Source organism: Salvelinus namaycush, chromosome 18, assembly GCF_016432855.1.
Source record: "Salvelinus namaycush isolate Seneca chromosome 18, SaNama_1.0, whole genome shotgun sequence".
NCBI lineage: Eukaryota > Metazoa > Chordata > Actinopteri > Salmoniformes > Salmonidae > Salvelinus > Salvelinus namaycush.
In genome coordinates this window covers 27,464,705-27,486,879 of record NC_052324.1, presented here as the reverse complement: position 1 = coordinate 27,486,879, position 22,175 = coordinate 27,464,705, and the positions used below count along the sequence as shown (strand labels likewise).

At 44.1% G+C, this 22,175-nt stretch overlaps 2 protein-coding genes across 3 annotated transcripts; one reads left to right on the top strand and one right to left on the bottom strand.

The window, feature by feature from the left end:
* The first annotated feature begins 1,315 nt into the window (after nt 1–1,315).
* LOC120063281 (squamous cell carcinoma antigen recognized by T-cells 3-like) lies at nt 1,316–18,219 on the top strand. Of its 2 annotated transcripts, none has more exons than XM_039013562.1 (19): nt 1,316–1,507; nt 2,105–2,231; nt 2,522–2,626; nt 2,721–2,905; nt 3,159–3,264; nt 9,159–9,283; nt 9,990–10,145; nt 10,745–10,883; nt 11,092–11,199; nt 11,325–11,402; nt 11,488–11,546; nt 11,679–11,788; nt 12,012–12,124; nt 12,280–12,356; nt 12,593–12,764; nt 13,506–13,978; nt 15,239–15,391; nt 15,788–15,978; nt 16,168–18,219. In XM_039013562.1, the coding sequence occupies exons 1-19, from the start codon at nt 1,322–1,324 to the stop codon at nt 16,355–16,357; spliced, it is 2,853 nt and encodes a 950-aa protein (XP_038869490.1). In that variant the 5' UTR covers nt 1,316–1,321; the 3' UTR covers nt 16,358–18,219. The 2 variants fall into 2 exon arrangements, with proteins under 2 accessions (XP_038869490.1, XP_038869489.1); XM_039013561.1 differs by having other exon boundaries at nt 11,092–11,220.
* A 140-nt stretch (nt 18,220–18,359) lies between these two features.
* On the bottom strand, nt 18,360–21,424 carry LOC120063282 (protein adenylyltransferase FICD-like). Its single transcript, XM_039013563.1, has 3 exons — nt 21,254–21,424; nt 20,579–20,925; nt 18,360–20,301 (listed from the first exon to the last, which is right to left on the bottom strand). The coding sequence occupies exons 2-3, from the start codon at nt 20,850–20,852 to the stop codon at nt 19,205–19,207; spliced, it is 1,371 nt and encodes a 456-aa protein (XP_038869491.1). The 5' UTR covers nt 20,853–20,925; nt 21,254–21,424; the 3' UTR covers nt 18,360–19,204.
* Between the last annotated feature and the right edge of the window lie 751 nt (nt 21,425–22,175).

Below are 22,175 nucleotides of genomic sequence, written 5' to 3'. Positions count from 1 at the left end.
CCTTTTGTCCAGATGGGATAGGGTAGTGTGACGGCGATTGCATTGTCTGTGGACCTTTTGGGACTGTAAACAAATTTAAGTGGGTCTAGGGTGACAGGTAAGGTGGAGGTGATATGATCCTTAACTAGTCTCTCAAAGCACTTCATGATGACAGAAGTGAGTGCTACAGGGAGATAGTCATTTAGTTCAGTTTGCATTCTTGGATACAGGAACAATTGTGGTTTCTTGATGCATGTGGGGACAACAGACTGGGATAGTGAGAGATTGAATATGTTCGTAAACACACCAGCCAGCTGGTCTGCGCATGCCTTGCGAGGGTTAACACGTTTAAATGTCTTACTCACGTTGGCCACGGAGAAGGAGACCCCACAGTCCTTGGTAGCTGGACTTGTCGGTGGCACTTTGTTATCCTCAAAGCGGGAAGTTTCTGCCTATCTTCGTACTGTAGTCTTTGATCAGATAGGGCCAAAGTACTGGAATAGTGTTTAGGTTTTAATGGGTGTATGGTTAGTTTGTAGGGATTTTTTTTTTTACAAAGTGTAATTAATTCATACTACATCTACAGAATTGTAGGCTGATTTACAGTCAACACTGTAGGTGGCAGCATGCACCTATAATATTTGTTTGTGGACCGTCATAAAAACCAAAGAAGAAGCGTAATCAAACCGCACACAAACACATGACAGTTAAGACTTTTTTGCGTTCGAGAAGAAAAGGCGGTTGTCTGCTGTTTCAAATATTTTTGGCAGTATGCTGTGCTGTGGCCCCAAACAACAAATTGTTTGTGCATTCAAAATAACAAATTCTGATCAATTGCAACATGTCTATTAAGTCTCATCTGCACAATAATGTAACGTAGCATTTTGCCGCATTAGCATATAAACAGGAATCAATTACTTCTGAGACGTATAGGAACAAATAGATCTACATCTCCCACTTTGTTTTTTACTCACATGATATGTACGACCAAGTGCATAACAGTACAATAGGCTGCTTATGTGCTTCTTCTCATCATTGCACAGCATGCATGCACAGGGACGTCGGCCATTAAAATTGCCCTACAGGAGTCCCTCTTTAATTGCTGGGACATTCGGTATCCGCTCTTTTCAGGAGGAATCTTAGCAAATGCAATATATGGTGGTTATAGCTGTTATTGTCCAAGTAATATTAATACATAGTTATTTGGTTGTGTTCTTGCCATGTAGGTAACAGATTACGTGACGTTTCGAATTTAGCATTGTAGTATCAGGGGGTGGGTTTGCCAGCCAGGCTCTACCTTGGACAGCTCTCACTGCTGTTACCAGGCAGACATAGTTCCAACATGGCAGCAACGGGGAACGCAGAAGAGTCGCAGTTGCAAGAGATGGAGGAAGAGGCAGGGATGGAAAGAGAAATGGATTCAGATGAAGAGGAGGGTATGGGAATCGAAAATTCCGACGATGAAGAAGACGATTCGTCAGAAGATGATAAAGAGAATGAAGCCGAAATTCAGCGTTTGGAGGAGCAGGTACGTTAGCTAAGCTAACTGTTTGAGAAATGAATGGAAACCTAGCTAGCTATTTTAATCCACACTATTACAGCTAGCCATTTATAAAGTTTGATGTCAACCAGCTAACATCGTTGTTTGGTACATTGATTTAAAAGTAAACACATCACAAACAAGTTGGCTTGTTTGCAGACTTGCACCGCTTGTACTGCAAGAAAGCTAGCTAGCTACTTAGCTAACGTTAGCTCGCATGCTAATAGTTTGCTAGCTATTAGTTGATGCCTCATTATGTAACTATCTAGTCAACTAGCATGTTACCCAGCCACAATTATATAATACGTGTGAATATAATACCAGCCAACGTGCTTGCAGTTGTATTACAAACTAAACACGCGCCCTTTCGGCGGGCTGCAGTTGAGAAAGGTAGGTAGGTAGGTAGCTAGCCAGTCAGCAACAACATTTAACAGTCAAGATATCTGGTTGATTTCACAAGCAATACTCATTACAGTAATTAGTTCACTTACATATTATATATTTGTTTGCAAACCAAAAACATCTGTAAATACACACACAAGGTTGTTGGTCTGACTCGTCTTCTATGCTCTCTCTGACTTTCAGCTGTCCATCAATGCTTTTGACTACAACTGTCATGTGGACCTCATAAAACTCCTGAGGCAGGAGGGGGAACTGCCTCCATTGCGTAAGGCAAGGCAGAAGATGAGTGAGCTCTTCCCACTGACTGAAGGTTGGTGTCTGATGGCCTCTGGAGATGCAGCAGACTTGATGCTTGGCCACTTTTATGATTGAGCTGATGTGCTTTATGTGGTAGACTAGATTAAATATAAGACTTGTTGCAAGGTCTGCTGCTTCTTTTGTGATTAATTGGTGTGAAGAAGTCTTATGTATGGTGATGATTCAGTAATTTGGAACAAGGTTTACTGTTTCATCATTACTGTGAAAAGTGATGGTTTCATTGTTGTAAACATAGTGAATGTTATTGTGAACTGTATACAAATCTGACTTGTCCTCTTGCAGAGATATGGCTGGACTGGCTCAAGGATGAGATCCACCTAACCGAGGAGGAGCAGAACCGGGAGAAAGTCTACGAGCTCTTTGAGATGGCTGTGAAAGATTATATCTGTGAGTTCTGTCCCTACTTATTGGATTGTGTTACGATTCTATATAATGTGATGTTATTGTAAAGTAAACATTGAAATTCTTGTGTGGCCTTCAGGCCCTGAAATCTGGCTGGAGTATGCCCAGTACTCTATCGGGGGCATGGGACTGCCTGGTGGGATGGAGAAGGTGAGGTATATCTTCGAGAGAGCCCTGACAGCCGTGGGGCTGCACATGACCAAGGGGGCGACTGTGTGGGAGGCCTACAGGGAGTTTGAGAACGTCATACTGGCAACTGTTCAGGTGAGCGCCCCTGAAGAATAATGATCTTTAGTAGCTGCAACATGCTGCTCATTTTTCTATATTTCCCCATGTCTATATTTCTTAGGGTGTTTTGTATAAGACCATCTGCTAAATTAATGATGGTAGATTTTCCTTGTATCTTCAGTATTGAGCAGAAATGTTGAAAAAGCATGATTGAACGCAATCTGATATTACACAAACTAGGCTCTTTGCTGGATTTTGTCTCAGTTTTCTATCTCTTCTTTTTCCTCAGCCTCCCCCTGGCAGCGTCCCCACCAGCGAGCAGCAGGCGCTTCTGAACGCTCAGCTCGAACGCATCCACACTCTGTTCCGCCGCCAGCTGGCCATCCCCTTAATGGGTAAGGCTCTCCCTGCTCCACTCTGGAGGGGATGCTGTACAGAGGGTATGGGGGGGGGATTTGGTTGGATGGAATAACATGTCCTTGAGAGGCTATTATGGCACACTTAGGAGGTACCCATCGCAATGACCTTTTCAGGACCGAGTCGTAGAGAGCCAGTGCAATGTCAAATCAAATTTGATTTGTCAATTGCTTCATAGACTTCAGGTGTAAACTAACAGCGAAATGCTTACTTACAGGTCCTTTTCCAACCATGCAGATTTTAAAGATGAGATCAACAATCTAAAAATGAAAAGTCACACATTGAATAACAATAACATGGCTATATATAGGGAGTAGAAAATAACATTGCTATATACAAGGAGTACCAGTACCGAGTCGATGTGCAGAGGTATGAGGCAATTGAGGTAGCTATGTACTGTACATATAGGTAGGGGTAAAGTTACTAGCAGCAGCATATGTGGTGAGTGTGAAAGGTGTGTGTGGTGTCATTATGCATGTATGTGCATTTTATGTGTGTATGTAGTGTGTGTGTTGGTGTGTGATTGTGTGGGCAGAGTCCAGTGTGTGTGCAAGAGAGTTAGTGCAAAAAAAGGTTAATGCAGGTATTCCGGGTATCTGTTTGATTAGCTGTTTAGAAGTCATATGGCTTGGGTTAGAAGCTGTCCAGGGTTCTGTTTGTTCCAGACTTGGTGCATTGGTATTGCTTGCTGTGCAATAGCAGAGAGAACAGTCTGTGGCTGGGGTCTTTGACAATTTTTGGGCCTTCCTCTGACACTGCCTAGTATAGAGGTCCTGGATGGCAGGGAGCTCGGCCCCAGTGATGTACTGGGCCGTACGCATTAACTTCTGTAGCGCCTTGCGGTCGGATGCCAAGCAGTTGCCATCAAAATGCTCTCGATGGTGCAGTTGTAGAACTTTTTGAGGATCTGATGGCCCATGCCAAATCTTTTTAGCCACCAGTTGTCGTGCCCTCTTCATGACTGTGCTGGTCTGTTTGGATCACGATAGATCCTTAGTTATGTGGACACCGAGGAACTTGAAGCTCTCAACCTACTCCACTACAGCCTCGTCGATGTAAATGGGGGTGTGCTCGGCCCTCTGTTTCCTGTAGTCCACAATCAGCTCCTTTGTCTCACTGACGTTGAGGGAGAGGTTATTGTGCTGGCACCACACTGCCAGGTCTCTGACCTTCTCCCTATAGGGTGTCTCATCGTTGTCGGTGATCAGGCCCACCACTGTTGTGTCGTTGGCAAAATTAATGGTGGTGTTGGAGTCGGGCCCATCAGGAAGTCCAGGATCCAGTTGCAGAGGCAGGTGTTCAGTCCCAGGAACCTTAGCTTAGTGATAAGCATGGAGGGCATAATGGTGTTGAACACTGAGCTGTAGTCAATGAACAGCATTCTCACGTATGTGTTTCTTTTAGGGCTGACCCCATTTAGTCGATTGTTTGTTCGATAGGCTATTGGTCTTCCAATAATTTTTTTAGTTGAGCAGTTGCACAAAAAAAAACCCGTTTTATGGCACGTCTTGATTGGCGCCTGTCTCAGTGAACTAATCCATTGCGGAGGACGCGGATGACACACCAGTATTACCAGTAGTACATGTACCATTTAATGCCCATAATTTCTAATCTACAATGTTTGTTTGGTTATTGTAATTTCTGTTAATGCATTCAATATTTTAGTTGAAATAGGCTACATTGAGGAACTATTTGAAAAATCTTTCCAGCTCTCTCCCTTTTGGTAACCACTTGTCATGAAAGGGAAAAAATGTCATGCTCTGATCCAGTAGAAATGTCATAAAATAGGCCTATCTGATTTACTTCTTATCTCTTCCTCAAATAGCCTACAGTTATGTCTATCCGGAGTTTACTGGCACAGGAAACTGAGGGTCCAGAATATTTTATACAATGTTGCAAGTTTGTTAGCACAAGCTTTTGGCTGGACCAAGTTGATAGTTGATGCAATGTTTGAAGTTCCTTGCAGACAGGCCATGCGTAGCCAATGTGCTTTATTTTTTATCAGGATATTTTTTACCTGCAGGCTGCAATGTTTTTATTTGTTGCCTTTATGTAGGCTATTTTTACATAGTTGGCAATGGAAGTTTATTTTAGATTTGTGTAATTTTAATTTAGATATAATTTTATTAATCACATGACAATGATTTTGAGATACGCCGACTTTATTATAAAAGAAATGAAACTGTTCCACGAAAATGTGCATATGAAAATCATAACTGGCACGCAAATCGGTAGAAAAGTTAAGTTGGCACTCCAAATCAGTGGTGTAAAGGAAGTAAAAATACTTTTAAGTTCTACTTAAGTAGTTTTTTTTTGGTATCTGTACTTTACTCTACTATTTATATTTTTGACTACTTTTACTTCAGTACATTCCTATAGAAAATAATGTACTTTTTACTCCATACAGTTTCCCTTGACACCCAAAAGCACTTGTTACATATTGAATGCTTAGCAGGACCATAGCAGTCCATGGAGAATAAGAGTACCTCCTCCCAGCTGCACACTGCACTGAGGCTAACACTGTCACCACCGATAAATCCACGATAATCGAGAATTTCAATAAGCATTTCTCCATGCTTTCCTCCTGGCTACCCCGGCCAACAGCTCCGCACCCCCCACAGCTACTTGCCCAAGCCTCCCCAGCTTCTACTTCACCCAAATCCAGATAGCAGATGTTCTGAAAGAGCTGCAAAACCTGGACCTGTACAAATCAGCTGGGCTAGACAATCTGGAGCCTCTCTTTCTAAAATTATCCGCCGCTATTGTTGCAACCCCTATTACCAGTCTGTTCAACCTCTCTTTCGTATCGTCCGAGATCCCTAAAGATTGGAAAGCTGCCGCGGTCATCCCCCTCTTGAAAGGGGGTGACACTCTAGACCCAAATTGTTATAGACCTATATTTACATTTACATTTAAGTCATTTAGCAGACACTCTTATCCAGAGCGACTTACAAATTGGTGCATTCACCTTATGATATCCTTATGTCAAGGCACAGATCTGGGGAAGGGTACCAAAACATTTCTTCAGCATTGAAGGTCCCCAAGAACACAGTTGCCTTCATCATTCTTAAATTGAATACGTTTGGAACCACTAAGACTCTTCCTTGAGCTGGCCGCCCGGCCAAACTGAGCAATCGGGGGAGAAGGGCCTTGGTCAGGGAGGTGACCAAGAACCTGATGGTCACTCTGACAGTGCTCTAGAGTTCCTCTGTGGAGATAGGACAAACTTCCAGAAGGACAACAATCTCTGCAGCACTCCACCAATCAGGCCTTTATGGTAGAGTGGCCAGGCGGAAGCCACTCCTCAGTAAAAGGCACATGACAGCCCGCTTAGAGTTTGCCAAAAGGCACCTAAAGACTCTCAGACCATGAGAAACAAGATTCTCTGGTCTGATAAAACCAAGGGTGAACTCTTTGGCCTGAATGCCAAGGCCCACGTCTGGAGGAAACCTGGCACAATCCCACGGGGAAGCATGGTGGTGGCAGCATCATGCTGTGGGAATGTTTTTCAGCGTCAGGGACTGGGAGACTAGTCAGGATCGGAGCAAAGTACTGAGAGATCCTTGATGAAAACCTATCTCAGAGCGTTCAGGACCTGACTGGGGCGAAGGTTCACCTTCCAACAGGACAACAACCCTAAGCTCACAGCCAAGACAACGCAGCAGTGGCTTCAGGGCAAGTCTCTGAATGTTCTTGGGTGGCCCAGCCAGAGCCTGGACTTGAACCTGATCAAATATCTCTGGAGAGACCTGAAAATAGCTGTGCAGCAACATTCCCCATCCAACCTGACAGAGCATGAGAGGATCTGCAGAGAAGAATGGGAGAAACTCCCCAAATACAGGTGTGCCAAGATTGTAGCGTCATACTCAAGAAGACTCGAGGCTGCAAAATGTGCTTCAACAAGGTACTGAGTAAAGGGTCTGAATACTTATGTACATTTCATTTTTTTAAATACATTTGCGTACAATTATTAACTTGTTTTTGCTTTGTCATTATGGGGTATTGTGTGTAGATTGAGTTGAGAAAAAAAACGATTTAATCAATTTTAGAATAACCTAACAAATTGTGGGAAAAGTCTGAATACTTTCCAAAGACACTGTAAGTACGTTTTAGCAATTACATTTACTTTTGATACTTAAGTGTATTTAAAACCAATTACTTTTAGACTTTTACTCAAGTAGTTTTTTACTGTGTGACTTTTACTTGAGTCATTTTCTGTTAAGTTATCTTTACTTTTACTCAAGTATGACAATTGTGTACTTTTCCCACCACTGGTCCAAATGGAAAAGGTTGCCAACCCCTGGTGTAGACTATTACCGAGCATAATGGCACAATCTGCGAAGGCCAGCAGCAGTGGGAGGAGGTGGTTCGGCAACAGGTTTTTTTCTTCTGGTTAGGCTATCTTGATCTCTGGCTCCCTCTTGAGTCATTTGTGTGAATTTATTAATCACATTGTACTTAAAGCTTCAGACAAGATGATTTTATTTAAACACATAGGGTGTGTCTATATATGGGAAAACATATTTAGTCGGGGACAACCCTAGTTCAATTGGGAAGGGCAGTGTGGCGTGCAATAGAGATTGTGTCATCTGTGGATTTGTTGGAGTGGTATGCAAATTGGAGTAGGTCTGGGATGATAGTGTTGATGTTAGCCATGACCAGCCTTTCAAAGCATTTCATGGCTACAGATGTGAGTGCTACAGGGCGATAGTAATTTAGACAGTTTACCTTGGTGTTTATGGGCACAGGGACTATGGTGGTTTTCTTGAAACATGTAGGTATTACAGACTGGGTCAGGTAGAGGTTGAAAATGTCAGTGAAGACACTTGCCAGCTGGTCAGCGCATGCTCTGAGTACGCGTTCTGGTAATCCGTCTGGCCTTGAATGTTAACCTGTTTTAAAGGTCTTACTCACATTGGCTACAGAGAGCTTTGAGGCAGTGTTGCTTGCCTCGAAGCGAGCATGGAAGGCATTTATTTCATCTGGTAGGCTCGTGTCACCGGGCAGCTCGTAGCTGGGTTTCCCTTTGTAATCCGTGATAGTTTGCAAGCCCTGCCACATCCAATGAGCGTCAGAGCTGGTGTAGTAGGATTAGATGTTAGTCCTGTATTTATGCTTTGCTTGTTTGATGGTTCGTCGGAGGGCATAGAGGGATTTCTTATAAGCGTCTAGGTTCGTGTCCCGCTCCTTGAAAACGGCAGCTTTAGCCTTTAGCTCAGTTTGTTTTGTCCCCCCCCCCTCTAGTTGCACAGGCGACATGCTGGTAGAAATGAGGTAAAATTGATTTGTTTTCCTGCATTAAAGTCACCAGCCACTAGGAGAGTTGCTGAGTGTTGATTTCTCTTACTATGTTGCTTTTCAAAGACTCGATAGAGGTTTACAGAGAAAGCACTCATTCTCACCAGGCCCAGTAATGTGGTCCCTGACCAGCCTTTCATCCAAGCGCAGGACTCGCCAAGAGATAGCCAGATGGTCTGGCATTGTCTGCTGCCTTTTTTCTGGTCTGGCTGAAAGGCCACCGGAGGCATTCGCTTCTGTGACCTGTGCCAACCATGGTGCCAACGCTCAGTGTATAATCCCTCCTTATCTACGGCCTGTCAGTCACTGTTTTCTACCTCCACAAGATAATGGCACAAAGAAAAAGCGAACAGGCTGAAGCATTTACATGGCTGTGTGTTATTGGTAAAATGAGGACACACTCAAAATGTCAAAAGCCAATATCCTTCTGAATGAGATTTTAACCTTTTGGTGTTCCTCCCTTTTAATTTTTTGTAATAAATGCACATGATGCTCTTTTATATAATCACCTTCATTTTAAGCCACACTTAGAATGTGAAAAGGGTTTCTCCTAATGATAACTGCTGTTTTACAGACATGGAAGGAACATATGCAGAGTATGAGGAGTGGTCTGACCAGGGGGTGTCTGATACAGTCTCCCAGAAGTTCAAGAGGGCCCTGCAACAGATGGAGAAGAGCAAGCCTTATGAGGAGACTTTGGTACTTACCTAGATTTTATTCTACCCTGGACATTTTGTACCATGCTGTTTGTTTTGGAAGGATTTTCTTTCTTTTTCCCCTTCTTTTTTTGGAATTTTACCCCCTTTTCTCCCCAATTTCGTGGTATCCAATTGTTAGTAGTTACTATCTTGTCTCATCGCTACAACTCCCGTACGGGCTCGGGAGAGACGAAGGTCGAAAGCCATGCGTCCTCCGAAACACAACCCAACCAAGCCGCACAGCTTCTTAACACAGCGCGCATCCAACCCGGAAGCCAGCCGCACCAATGTGTCGGAGGAAACACAGTGCACCTGGCGACCTGGTTAGCGTGCACTGCGCCCGGCCCACCACAGGAGTCACTAGTGCGCGATGAGACAAGGATATCCCTACCGGCCAAACCCTCCCTAACCCGGACGACGATAGGCCAATTGTGCGTCGCCCCACGGGGCCTCCCGGTCGCGGCCGGCTGCGACAGAGCCTGGGCGCGAACTAAAGGATTTTCAATGGATTTGAAGCATTCAATTCTGATTGCACTGCCTAGAAAGTAGCAGTAGATTAGTAGGAACGTTTTGTGTCATTTTAAGCATTATGTGCTTAAGCAAATTGATTGCTTTTTCCTACGTGTACCTCTGAAATCATTGCGAGTCTGTATGCTAGACATGGTCATCTGCTCAATGCCTTTAACATGCCAACGTTTGTGTTTCAGATGGCAGCCGAGCCACCCAAGCAAGCAGAATATCAGACCTACATTGACTATGAGCAAAAGGAGGGTGACCCGGCACGGATCCAGATCATCTTTGAGCGGGCACTGGCAGAGAACTGCTTGGTACCAGACATGTGGGCCAAGTACACCAAGTACCTGGTGAGTGTCCACCACCCCCCTTCCACTGCACCGGGTGACATGCTGCACTGGGCTCATTTTAATTACTCACAGCCAGCCGTCTCTCGCTCTCTCCAGCAGCTCCTGAAATTTATTCATGGGCTTTTAATTGCTTTAATGGGATGGTAATAAGATGCTGAGATCGCAACCTTAAACACGGACAACATCCAGTAATTCATCAGAGCCTGGCCGTTTCACAAGTTTAATGAAGAAACAAAAGTTGAATCTTATTGTTCCAAACCTGTGATCCATTAGGCTCCTTTTAAAAGCCAAGTTTTGGCTTTCTGCATATACTAAAGGAAGTGATTAAATTGATGGAGGTGCGATTTAACTGCATTATATGCTTCCACACATGAATCAAATTATGACTTTGCCTAATGGTGTTGGGCCGTATAATATTCCTTGTGCAGCGTTATGATGGAAAATGAACGCTATCCCACAGGTTCACCTTTCTAGCAAAGAAGTAATTTATCACTCTGGTAGAAATGACTGTAGATTCACGGTTTTTGAGTTCCTTGTCAATGTGGGTTGTGATTGATTGTTGGATTGTTTTATTAACAAGTATTTTGCTGTTGCCTCAGGATCGTCAACTAAAAATCAAAGACCTGGTCCTGTCCTCTCACGACCGTGCGGTCAGGAACTGCCCCTGGACCATGGGCCTGTGGAAGAACTACCTGCTTGCCCTGGAGAGGCATGGGGCCGACCACCAAACTATATCAGGTAAGCACTTGACCACAGGTGGGTTATGGAGGCAGCACTCATATGTGTCATGTATGGTGTGGATGTAAACAAGGAGATTTTAAACATGAATGAAATGTATGTTTCAATGAAAAGGGGTGAACTTGGTTAAAGATGTTGTATTGCTCCTATTATTGGTACTGGGACTATGGAATCATGAAAGACCATCTATTTTTTTCCCCCTCCACAGGTGTTTTTGAAAAGGCCCTGAATGCCGGATTCATACAAGCTACAGATTATGTTAATATCTGGGAAGCGTACCTCGATTACCTGAGGAGGCGTGTCGATTTCAGCAAAGGTGAAAGCACCTTAACATTGGGTAATGCAAAGTAACATAAGTAATAAGATCATATTTGTGGTGTGGAGAAAGTCAAATGTATGGATGAATGAAGTCCTCTATTGATAATGGTGTTTATTTTCCAGAGTCAAGCAGAGAGCTGGAGGAGCTGCGGGCAGCCTTCACCCGTTCTCTAGACTATATGAAACAGGATGTTGAAGAGAGTAAGTGGACCTGCGGCCTGTGTACAGTACTCTTCATCTTGGTGTTTGTGTTGGAGACTCACCACTTTGTATTACTCCTGTCTAGGATTTAGTGAAAGTGGAGACCCTTCCTGTACCATCATGCAGGTCTGGGCAAAGATAGAGGTAAGGGTGACGATCATGACAAACTTGTCTTGTTCACTTGCTTCTTTCATTGCAGATACAAGTCAGTGCAGAAATTGCATCTATACAATTTAAAATGTGATTGTATACAATTTTCTCCCTCTCTCTGACCAGGCCCTGCATTGTAAGAACATTCAGAAAGCTAGAGAACTGTGGGACAGCATCATGACAAAAGGGAATGCCAAATTCGCCAACATGTGGCTGGAGTACTATAACCTGGAGAGGTCAGTGAGGCCACTATAACCTGGAGAGGTCAGTGAGGCCACTATAACCTGGAGAGGTCAGTGAGGCCACTATAACCTGGAGAGGTCAGTGAGGCCACTATAACCTGGAGAGGTCAGGGAGGTATTTAGTGGTCACCTGTGAACTGTTGATTTGATGGCTAGAGAGATTGATGTATCTATGACAAATCTGATGGTGGTTGTGATATGGTTTGACTCTTTGCAGGTCGTACGGAGATGCTCTCCATTGCAGGAAAGCCCTCCACAGGGCCGTCCAGTGTACCTCCGACTACCCTGAGCATGTGTGTGAGGTCCTGCTCACCTTTGAGAGGGTTGAGGGTGAGTCTTTTTTGTGATGGAAATGCCATGAATAAGTGGACAGGTATCAGTTGGGGGTATTGATTGGCTGTTTTGTAGAAAACAACACTGAATTGGTAAGTCATGGTGTGAGAGTAAGGTGAGTGCTTCAGTGCAGTTTGTTGTGTCGCCACCAGGGTCTCTGGAGGACTGGGATGCAGCGGTGCAGAAGACTGAGACAAGGCTGAACAGAGTAAACGAGCAGAGGGCCAAGGTAAGCTGATCCCGCAACACTCACAACACTGCTGCTAGCTAGGCCTGTGAACATAGAACGTTGATTATACTGGGCAGGGGAGGATGGAATGGGATTTTATTTCTTTTTTTACATTGAAAAGCAACAGTTGTAGATTTTTTATGACAGAATTGAAAGGAAAAAACACACGCTTTGCTTGTGCAGCTGTCTGTTTCTGTGCTGTCATGTTCATAACTTCATCCCTGTCCCTCTCTCAGGTGGCAGAGAAAGAGGCCCATCTGGTCCGACAGGAGGAGGAGAAGACTGAACAGCGGCGGAGGGCCAAGGCAGACAAGAAGAACCAAAAGAAGGGACAGAAAGGCAGCAGGCCTGGGGAGAAGAGGAAGGCAGAGGATGAGGATAACGAGGATGAGTGGGGGGAGGAATCGGGTAAGGAGAGACATCGGGAATCGGGTAAGGAGAGACATCGGGAATCGGGTAAGGAGAGACATCGGGAATCGGGTAAGGAGAGACATCGGGAATCGGGTAAGGAGAGACATCGGGAATCGGGTAAGGAGAGACATCGGGAATCGGGTAAGGAGAGACATCAGGAATCGGGTAAGGAGAGACATCAGGAATCGGGTAAGGAGAGACATCAGGAATCGGGTAAGGAGAGACATCAGGAATCGGGTAAGGAGAGACATCAGGAATCGGGTAAGGAGAGACATCAGGAATCGGGTAAGGAGAGACATCAGGAATCGGGTAAGGAGAGACATCAGGAATCGGGTAAGGAGAGACATCAGGAATCGGGTAAGGAGAGACATCAGGAATCGGGTAAGGAGAGACATCAGGAATCGGGTAAGGAGAGACATCAGGAATCGGGTAAGGAGAGACGACATGACGATCCTACCATTTTTTTTCTTTCATTATTTTTTACATAGGAATGTTATTGCTTAGTCTCCGCTTATGCTAACAAAGTGGCAAGTATAAAAGTCATCCTGTGTGTTTGCTAAAGCTTTGTGTCACCTCTGTGCAACAGTAAGTAAGTAGCCTTGAGCCGGAACAGCTCATAGGGCAGGAGCCTATCTCCTGATTTTGTAGCGTGTGGCAGCTTGATGTACAAGTACACCCCCTGGACAGGACGCCAGTCTATCGCAGGGCCTTACACCCAATTTATCTTCTGTGCAACAGAGCAACCTCCAAAGAGGCACCGAGGGGAGGGCAACCAGGGCAGCTTCAGGGGAGGAGGTGCTGAGGAGTTCATGGAGACAGAGAGTGGACTGTTTGGAAGGAGAGCTCCCCCTTGCCGCAGACAGGAACCCCCTGGTGCTAAGAGGGGCCAGCAGATAGCACCAGCCACCGTACGGAAGACCCAGGAAGATAACCCCGAACAACGCAAGGATGACTGCAGTGTGTTTATCAGCAACCTGGCCTTCAGCATGGAGGATCCAGAGAAGAGACTGAAGGAGTTGTTTGAGTCCTGTGGTCCTGTCCAGTCAGTGCGCCCCGTCTATGCTGCCAAGGGCTTCAGAGGGTACTGCTACGTACAGTTTGAGGGCAAGACGTCCGTGCCCGAGGCCCTGACGATGGACCGGCGTGAGGTAGACGGCAGGCCAATGTTCGTATCGCTCTGTGTGGATAAAAACAAGAACCCTGATTTTAAGGTGAGTGAGACCCATCTACATTGAACAAAAAATATAAACGCAACATGTAAAGTGTTGATCCCATGTTTCATGAGCTGAAATAAGATCCTAGAAATGTTCCATACACATGCTTATTTGTCTAAAATGTTGTGCACAAATTAGTTTACATTCCTGTTAGTAAACATTTTTCCTTTGCCAAGATAATCCATCCACCTGACAGGTGTGGCATATCAAGAAGCTGATTAAACAGTATGATCAATACACAGGTGCACCTTGTTCCACTCTAAAATGTGCAGGTTTGTCTCACAACACAATACCATAGATATCTCAAGTTTTGAGGGAGCATGCATTTGGCATGCTGACTGCAGGAATGTCCTAAAGCTGTTGCTAGATAATTTAATGTTAATTTTTCTACCATAAGCCACCTCCAACATTTTAGAGAATTTGGCAGTACGTCCAACCGGCCTCATAACCACAGACCATGTGTATGGCGTCGTGTGGGCAAGCTGTTTGCTGATGTCAACGTTGTGAACAGAGTGCTTCATTTCATGGTGGGGTTATGATATGGGCAGGCATAAGCTATGGACAATGAAAACAATTTCAGTTTATTGATGGCAGTTTGAATGCACAAAGATACTGTGTCAAGATCCTGAGGCCCATTGTCGTGCCATTCATCTGCCATCACCTCATGTTTCAGCATGGTAATGCACAGACCCATGTCGCAAGGATCTGTACATCATTCCTGGAAGCTGAAAATGTCCCAGGTCTTCCATGGCCTGCATACTCACCAGACATGTCACCCATTGAGCATGTTTGGGATGCTCTGGATCGACGTGTATGACAGCATGTTCCAGTTCCCGACAATATCCAGCAACTTCGCACAACCATTGAAGAGAAGTGGTACAACATTCCACAGGCCACAATCTACAGCCTGATCAACTATGCAAAAGAGATGTTGCCCTGCATGAGGCAAATGGTGGTCACACCAGATACTGACTGGTTTTCTGATCTACGCCCCTACCTTTTTTTAAAGATATCTGTCACCAATATATTCATATCTGTATTCCCAGTCATGTGAAATCAGTGGATTAGGGCATAATGAATTAATTTCAATTGACTGATTTCCTTATATGAACTGTAACTCAGTGAAACCTTTGAAATTGTTGGCTGTTGCGTTTTTTAATATTTTTGTTCAGTTAGTTTTGATTTAGGGGTGGATGAATGGAATGGTGGTTTCACCATATAGATAGTGAGTTACTCTTTTCATGTCTCTTCCTCTAGGTATTTAAGTACAACACAAACCTGGAGAAACACAAGATCTTTATCTCGGGCCTGCCCTTTTCCTGCACCAAGGAGCAGCTGGAGGAGCTGTGCAATGATCAAGGCACCATCAAAGACATCCGCCTGGTCACCAACCGCTCAGGCAAACCCAAGGTTAGGAGGCATAACTCTGGGAGGTTAGGCTGTACAGGTCTGGGGCTGGGAGGTTAGGCTGTACAGGTCTGGGGCTGGGAGGTTAGGCTGTACAGGTCTGGGGCTGGGAGGTTAGGCTGTACAGGTCTGGGGCTGGGAGGTTAGGCTGTACAGGTCTGGGGCTGGGAGGCTAAGTATTTTTCTCCATCCAGATGTTAGGTTTAGAGTATTAATTTGCTCTTGATTTCTCCAGTTGAGTAATAAGTTAGTAACTTATATTTGTTATGTGTAATCTTTGTAAACATCCAAACAGATCATTTGAATCATACATGTAGAAGCTCCATTGACTTATACGTAAAATGGATAGCTCTCATGTGAGTTGCTGCCCTAATGTGCTGCTGTGGCGTGTCTCTGCAGGGTCTGGCGTACGTGGAGTTTGAAGATGAGGCTCAGGCCTCCCAGGCCGTGGTGAAGTTGGATGGCACGGTACTACAGGAACACACACTCTCTGTTGCCATTAGCAACCCACCTCGCAGAACTGCAGCCGACAAGCCTGACTTCAGCAGGCCCATGGGAGCCATGATGCCACGGGCTATGGTCTATGGATCGTAAGTTTCCAACACTCTAGTAATAATACTCTTCTAACAACGATAGTACTCATTACAAATATCCGATTAGCTATGTTTCTCCAACTGATTAAACATAAGCTGCCTTTTAAATTGGCTATTCTCACATGTTCACAGAATAAATATATATATGTGAATGAGAGCTTTGATTCCATTGGTTTTCTTTTTCAGGAGGGGAAAAGGGAGAACCCAGCTCTCACTAATCCCTCGTTCCATACATCGGCAGACTGGATCAGAAAGTAAAGCAGAAAATGGGACTGCACCTAAACCCACAGGGGGTGCATCCGGAGACGCTGGGTTTGAAGCACAGGCCAAGCCCATGTCCAATTCAGACTTTGCCAAAATGCTTCTCAGAAAGTGAAAATTATGGAAAAACGAAAGTAATCAAATGACTGTCTTTTGTATGGAAAGCCATCTTGGGTCCTTGAGGAGAAGAAATGGCAGATATTGTGCTGTGTTTGACTCCCCTTTAATCACTCCCATGGCCTTAATCTCCCTGGCTCCTTCGACTGGCCCCAAACTCCATATTACCATCCTTTGAACAATGATTGATTGATATTCCTTTTGAAAAAGTGTGAGAATGACCAATTTCGGCTTGCTTTTTTTAGATTGGAAAAGGTGTTTTTATAGAAGACGTAACATATGTGTCTAAATTATTTTGTTCTGAATTGAGAAAAGGGTTCTGAGTTTAGTATTTCTAACTGCTAAAACAACCCAGCTTGTGAATTATGTTTCTTGTTTTTAAAAAGTATATGCAAGAGCTTGACATTTGAGATGTGTTAGATTATGTATTACAACAATGAAAATAATTTCCCCCCCATTTTGAATATAATTTTTGTGTATCTAGAGTGATATTCTATCGAATCCTGGGGTAATTTCATGTTTATCTTGGCTATTCGCCGTTCAAGCAGGCAGAAATACAGCCGGTATGATGCGTTTTGCATCAGATGCACAAAAGCAATATAACATTCAGAATGGGTGAATCTTTCCTCTTAAGGTATCTTCAGATGTCAACATGCCACTAAAATCGTTTGCGTCCCTTACAGGGCAGCTAACATGCAACGATATTTGTTCCCAAACAGTGAAAGACTAATGCTTCGCTTTACAGAATATTACCTTAAATGGCAGTTGTACAAATAATTTATTTGCAGATGTACTAATTCCTTACCTGTTCTGTGCTCTCATTTACAATGTAGTTTTCAAAAGTCTCTGTTCATAGGAAACAAAAAAGGAAAGGCATGTATCTATAGTTGTTAAAATCCTTTAATGTACTAATCCCTTACTAAAACTTTTATTGCTGGCACTATAATTTAACAGGTAGTCTGTGTGCATGTTATTAACCCAGCGCCCCATTTTGTTTGCCTATCATGTTTAGGCTGTCTTACCTGAAATTATTGAAGTGAAGACATTTTTGTTGTACTCTTGTATGTCATATTTTCCTGAGATTGTTTCCAGGTAACTTGGTTAAGGTATTTAATAAACTATCTGTGGAAGTCTTGAGATGGGTAGGGAATGAAGAACTGACAGTTTGGAGAAGCCCTAAAAGGCCTTGGCTTTTACTGTCATCCTAGTATTGTAATGAGTACTGTCCACAAGTGAATCAACTGTTGTTGGGAGAAAAATCTATGCAGCTGTTTGATTGCAAGAGCCCGCCATGTCTCAAATCTGCCTACAATATATGTTCAGTACGTGATATCATGGGAATGTAGGTTTATACTTAATTCAGAACTGTCTCCTTTCAAATCAATCAAGTAATCCTGTTTGGATGAGTGGGAAACGTCTAATGTGTGTTGACTCCCAGTGGTTGGCCATAGTTTTGTATACATTTGTATGTTTTGAGAATTATTAGCTATATCTATCACCACAGTGGCCTAATCCAGGGTTTCCCAAACTTCATCCTGCTCCCCCCCCCGGTGCACATTTGTTTTTTCTCTAGCACTACACAGCAGATTCAATAACCAACTCAAGCTTTGAATCAGCTGTATAGTGCTAGAAAAAAACAAAATGTGCACCCAGGGGGGCCCCAGGACCGAGTTTGGGAAACCCTGGCCTAATCTAGTTAGAGACTACAAATGTTTTATCTTTAGAAGTCACTTTGTTTCATCCAATACAAAAATATGCGGTGTGTGGTCATTTTAAAATGTTGTCATGGTGTTCATTTTATTATTAGAACAAATGTAAACTAGTGTTTAAAAAAAAAAACTAAATTATCAATGCAACTTTGAGATTGTACGTGGTCTATTTTTGTTCAGTGATTTTATTTGGATGTTGTAAAATTGCCATCTTGTGGTTTTGTTGCTGTTTTGGCCTAAAGTTTATTAAAGCAATTCAAATAATGTTTGAGGTTTTTAAACTAAGTCACATTCAACAGATAATACGTTTATTTTGTAGTAAATAAACTCAAATACATGAAAGTGCTTCAGTGAAATCAGACGGTATGACCCAGTTGGATAAGCTACATTACAACACCGTTCTTCGACACCCAACAGGTGATCCACTGCGCACGGCCAATCTTTATTGGTCTGTCTTATGGATAAGGGAGAAACATCTGATCAGAATCACAACTCAATCTTCTCAGACATGTACACATACTGTATTACCCATTCGTAACACCTTCAGTTATAATGAATTCACTCAAATCTACTGATAATAATTGTGTGAAATGCAGTTTGCCTAAATGTCCTTTAGAAACTACACTAAAAACAGTAAGTAGAATGGCCAAGAGTATGAAACAGCCCCATTTGTTTTTCATAAAGGGTCATAAATTTGTTGACTCAATCTGCAGCTGAAAATGTGTTTTCTAAATCACAACTCAGCATAATTAGTTCAAACACCTGCACCACAGGAGGTTGGTGGCACCTTAATTGGGGAGGACGGGTTCATGGTAATGGCTAGAGTGGAATGGTATCAAACACATGGTTTGATGCCATTCCATTCGCGCCGATCCAACCATTATTATGAGCAGTCGTCTCAGCAGCCTCCTCCTCAAACTACCTGGTATGAGGAAATCTTAAACCATGAGAATATTTGTTTTATGCAATTTCCCTGTAGAAATGTGCAAGGTCATGCTATCATTTTGACACAGGGCTGCTATTAGTAATGCATACATCAACTGACATATCTTTACACTTAAAGCAGGATTAACCCCAAATTAGATTATCTAAATAAAAAGACAAAATCCAAACAGTCATGTACCCTCCTGCCCCGCTCACTCCCGTCCCCTCTCACTGTTGTGGACAGGTATGGTTTGTTTGCAGTTTGGACAGGCTTGGTGGTGGCTGGTGCCAGGCAGCCCCACAGGGTGCTCAGTGGTGGCGATCAGCAGGGTATCCAGGGTGATCTCTGTGCATTTGGCTATGAAGCGGATGAAGGGGCGGACGTCACCTTCGTTGGCTGTGTCCAGAACGGCGTAGTACTCTGACCGTTGCTCTTTGCGGATGGTGATAGGTGGGTAGCGTGCCTGCATGAGCACCAGGTTCATTAGCAGCCGTGATGTGCGTCCGTTCCCATCCACAAAGGGGTGCACATACACCAGTTTATAGTGGGCGAGTGCTGCATACTCCACGGGATGCAGCTGCAGGGCCTCCTCTGAGTTGAGCCACTGCACCAGGTCCTGCATGTGGCGCTCCAGGTCCTGTGGGTGGGGTGGGATGTGGTGGCCTACAAACACCTGGCTGGTACGCAGCCGCCCACCCTCCACAGGGTCTGCATAGCCCAGCACGCGCCGGTGGATCTCCAGGATGTCATTGACGGTGATGGCCCCAGCTCGGGACAGCAGCGTGGTGTTGATGTACTTCATGGCCGCGTCCACACCGATGACCTCATTCTGCTCCTGCAGGCTCTTGCCGGGCACGGCGTAGCGAGTCTCAATTATATGGCGGATCTCAGACAGAGTGAGTGTGTTGCCTTCTATGGCCACTGTGTGGTAGATGTGGTGGTAGTACGTTTCCTCCATGACACGTCTAAGAGCAGAGTTACCCTTGGGGATGGACATCAGCCTGCGTACTTTGCTGTCGATAACCCCAAAGTGGCGTTGGTCGATCTCCTCCACCAGGGGGAGTGTGCGGTCACGGCTCACAAGGGCCCTCTCGTTGCATGGTGAGATGGCCAGGGCCTTGGTATACAGATGGTCCGCCTGGACAACGTCCTTCTCTTCCAGAATGGTCCCCAGCTCCGTCAGAGCTTCCACAAAGTCTGGGTTCATGTTGAGTGCATGCACCAACAGCTTGTGGGCCTTCTCTCTCTTCCCCTGCTTCTTCATCTCCACAGCCTGTTGCAGCGCTGCCTTGGCCTCGAGCTGGGTCTCTGCAATCAGCACACACAAAATACATTGCATAACTAGGCTGTGCTGTCCAAGACATGTATTAACACAATCAAAAAGGTGATTTCATATTTGTACTTTTAAATATGACTCATGAACCCAAGAGTATGGAGGGTATTATCCTCCCACCCTTAACACACTCAAAATGAATTATCCCTATTAACTGACCGATGTATTTTAATTTTGAACAGTGCTCTACCACCGACGGTTGATTTAGATTCTTACAACCAGAAGTATATATTTCATGAGAACTTCACTTACCTATACTGGGCTTGGCCCTAAGGGGCAGGAGATCAAGGGCTGTAAAGGGGATAGTGAGGCTGGTGGACTGGACAGTGGGGCGCTGAGTTTTACCCCACAGCTGGCAGTGCAACTGGGCAATCCCCTTTAGAGTGATACAGCATTGGTCCTCCACCCCCACCATGGGCATCAACAGCGCCACCAGAGAGCCCAGGAACAGGCAGAGCAGCGGTCCCCATCCGCCAAGGAGATGGCCACTTGTGTAACGCCACCACAACGTTAATGAAGCCATCATCACTGATGATAGTATCCTCCATTCTCAAGTGACACGTCCCCCATCTATTCGAGTTAGGCTAGCCGAGGAACAGCTGTGTAGGAGAGAGGCAGAATCAGAAGCAGTTTTCACACAGAATTTATGGTCGTTTCATTTTGACAGCTGGCAGTTGTGTACATGTCCAACGAAAAACTGCGGAGGCAGTCTTTAGCTAACGTAGAGCTTAAGTGTTAAATTGAGTAGCTAAATAACCCATACAAAACTAGTAAGCCTAATTAGCTATATGGCTAAATATATATCACCCAATACACAGGATACATAGCTAGTTAGCTACTGGCAGTATTTTCGACAAGCCAGGCACGTACTGCAAAAATGGTACTGACAGCTGTTAGCTAGCAAAGCATTTTCATCAGCGTACTCACCTTATTACACCATTTTTTACTAGAAATCAAACAAGCTAACGTTACGTGTAAATGTTAAATAAAAGTATCAGTCTCTAAGTAACCACTATCGTTTGTAGACTAAAGATACATTAGGTAGCTAAAGCGCTGCTTAGCTAGCTATGAACGTCTTGTAAATACACATCATCAACTTCCTGGGAAAACAAGCCGGTATATGTGCTGGAATATGATTGGTCACAACAAGATTGTTCGTTGCTGTTCATTGGCTCAGATCTCCCAAGCGTGCTTTTATTCAGCAAAACAAACACCGGGTCGTAGCCCTTATTGATTGGATGTTGGATAGAAATTGTGCTCTCTCTGCCTGATGAAAATGTAGGCCTATTATATATTAACCGGAGTTAACAGTATATAATGTAATAACTGTCATTATGACAATATAATTTGGTTAGTAAATCGTTATGCATTGATTAAATAGGTCGACCTGTATTGTATAAGTAGCAACCTAGCCTAGACTGCAGCCTATGTTGACAGTCAGCACTGAATAACTAACTTGGTGATCATGCAACACTTCTAACACTACTCCTAAATTGCAAATTGGCCTATAGATATTCCCATTTTATTTGACCATGACAGTACCATGAGAGTCAGTGCTGAGAAACATCCTCTACCAGTTTAAGCGGGTGGGTAATAGAGTCATTTAACTAAATGAGTCCCTTTTGGGTAGTGTAACTTGGTGAGAAAAAAACCCCCTGTTTTATTTCACCAGATTTTTATATTCTGTCTTGAGCACATACTCAACTTAATAAAAAACATGTTTTCTCATCTCAAGACGTTAAATAAAGAAATGACTTAGTACCAAATCAGTCATGAATCCACTTGTGACAGCGGGAATGGAAGCTTGTTACATGGAGGGGCAATTGAATGCAAGCTTCACCCCAGAAAT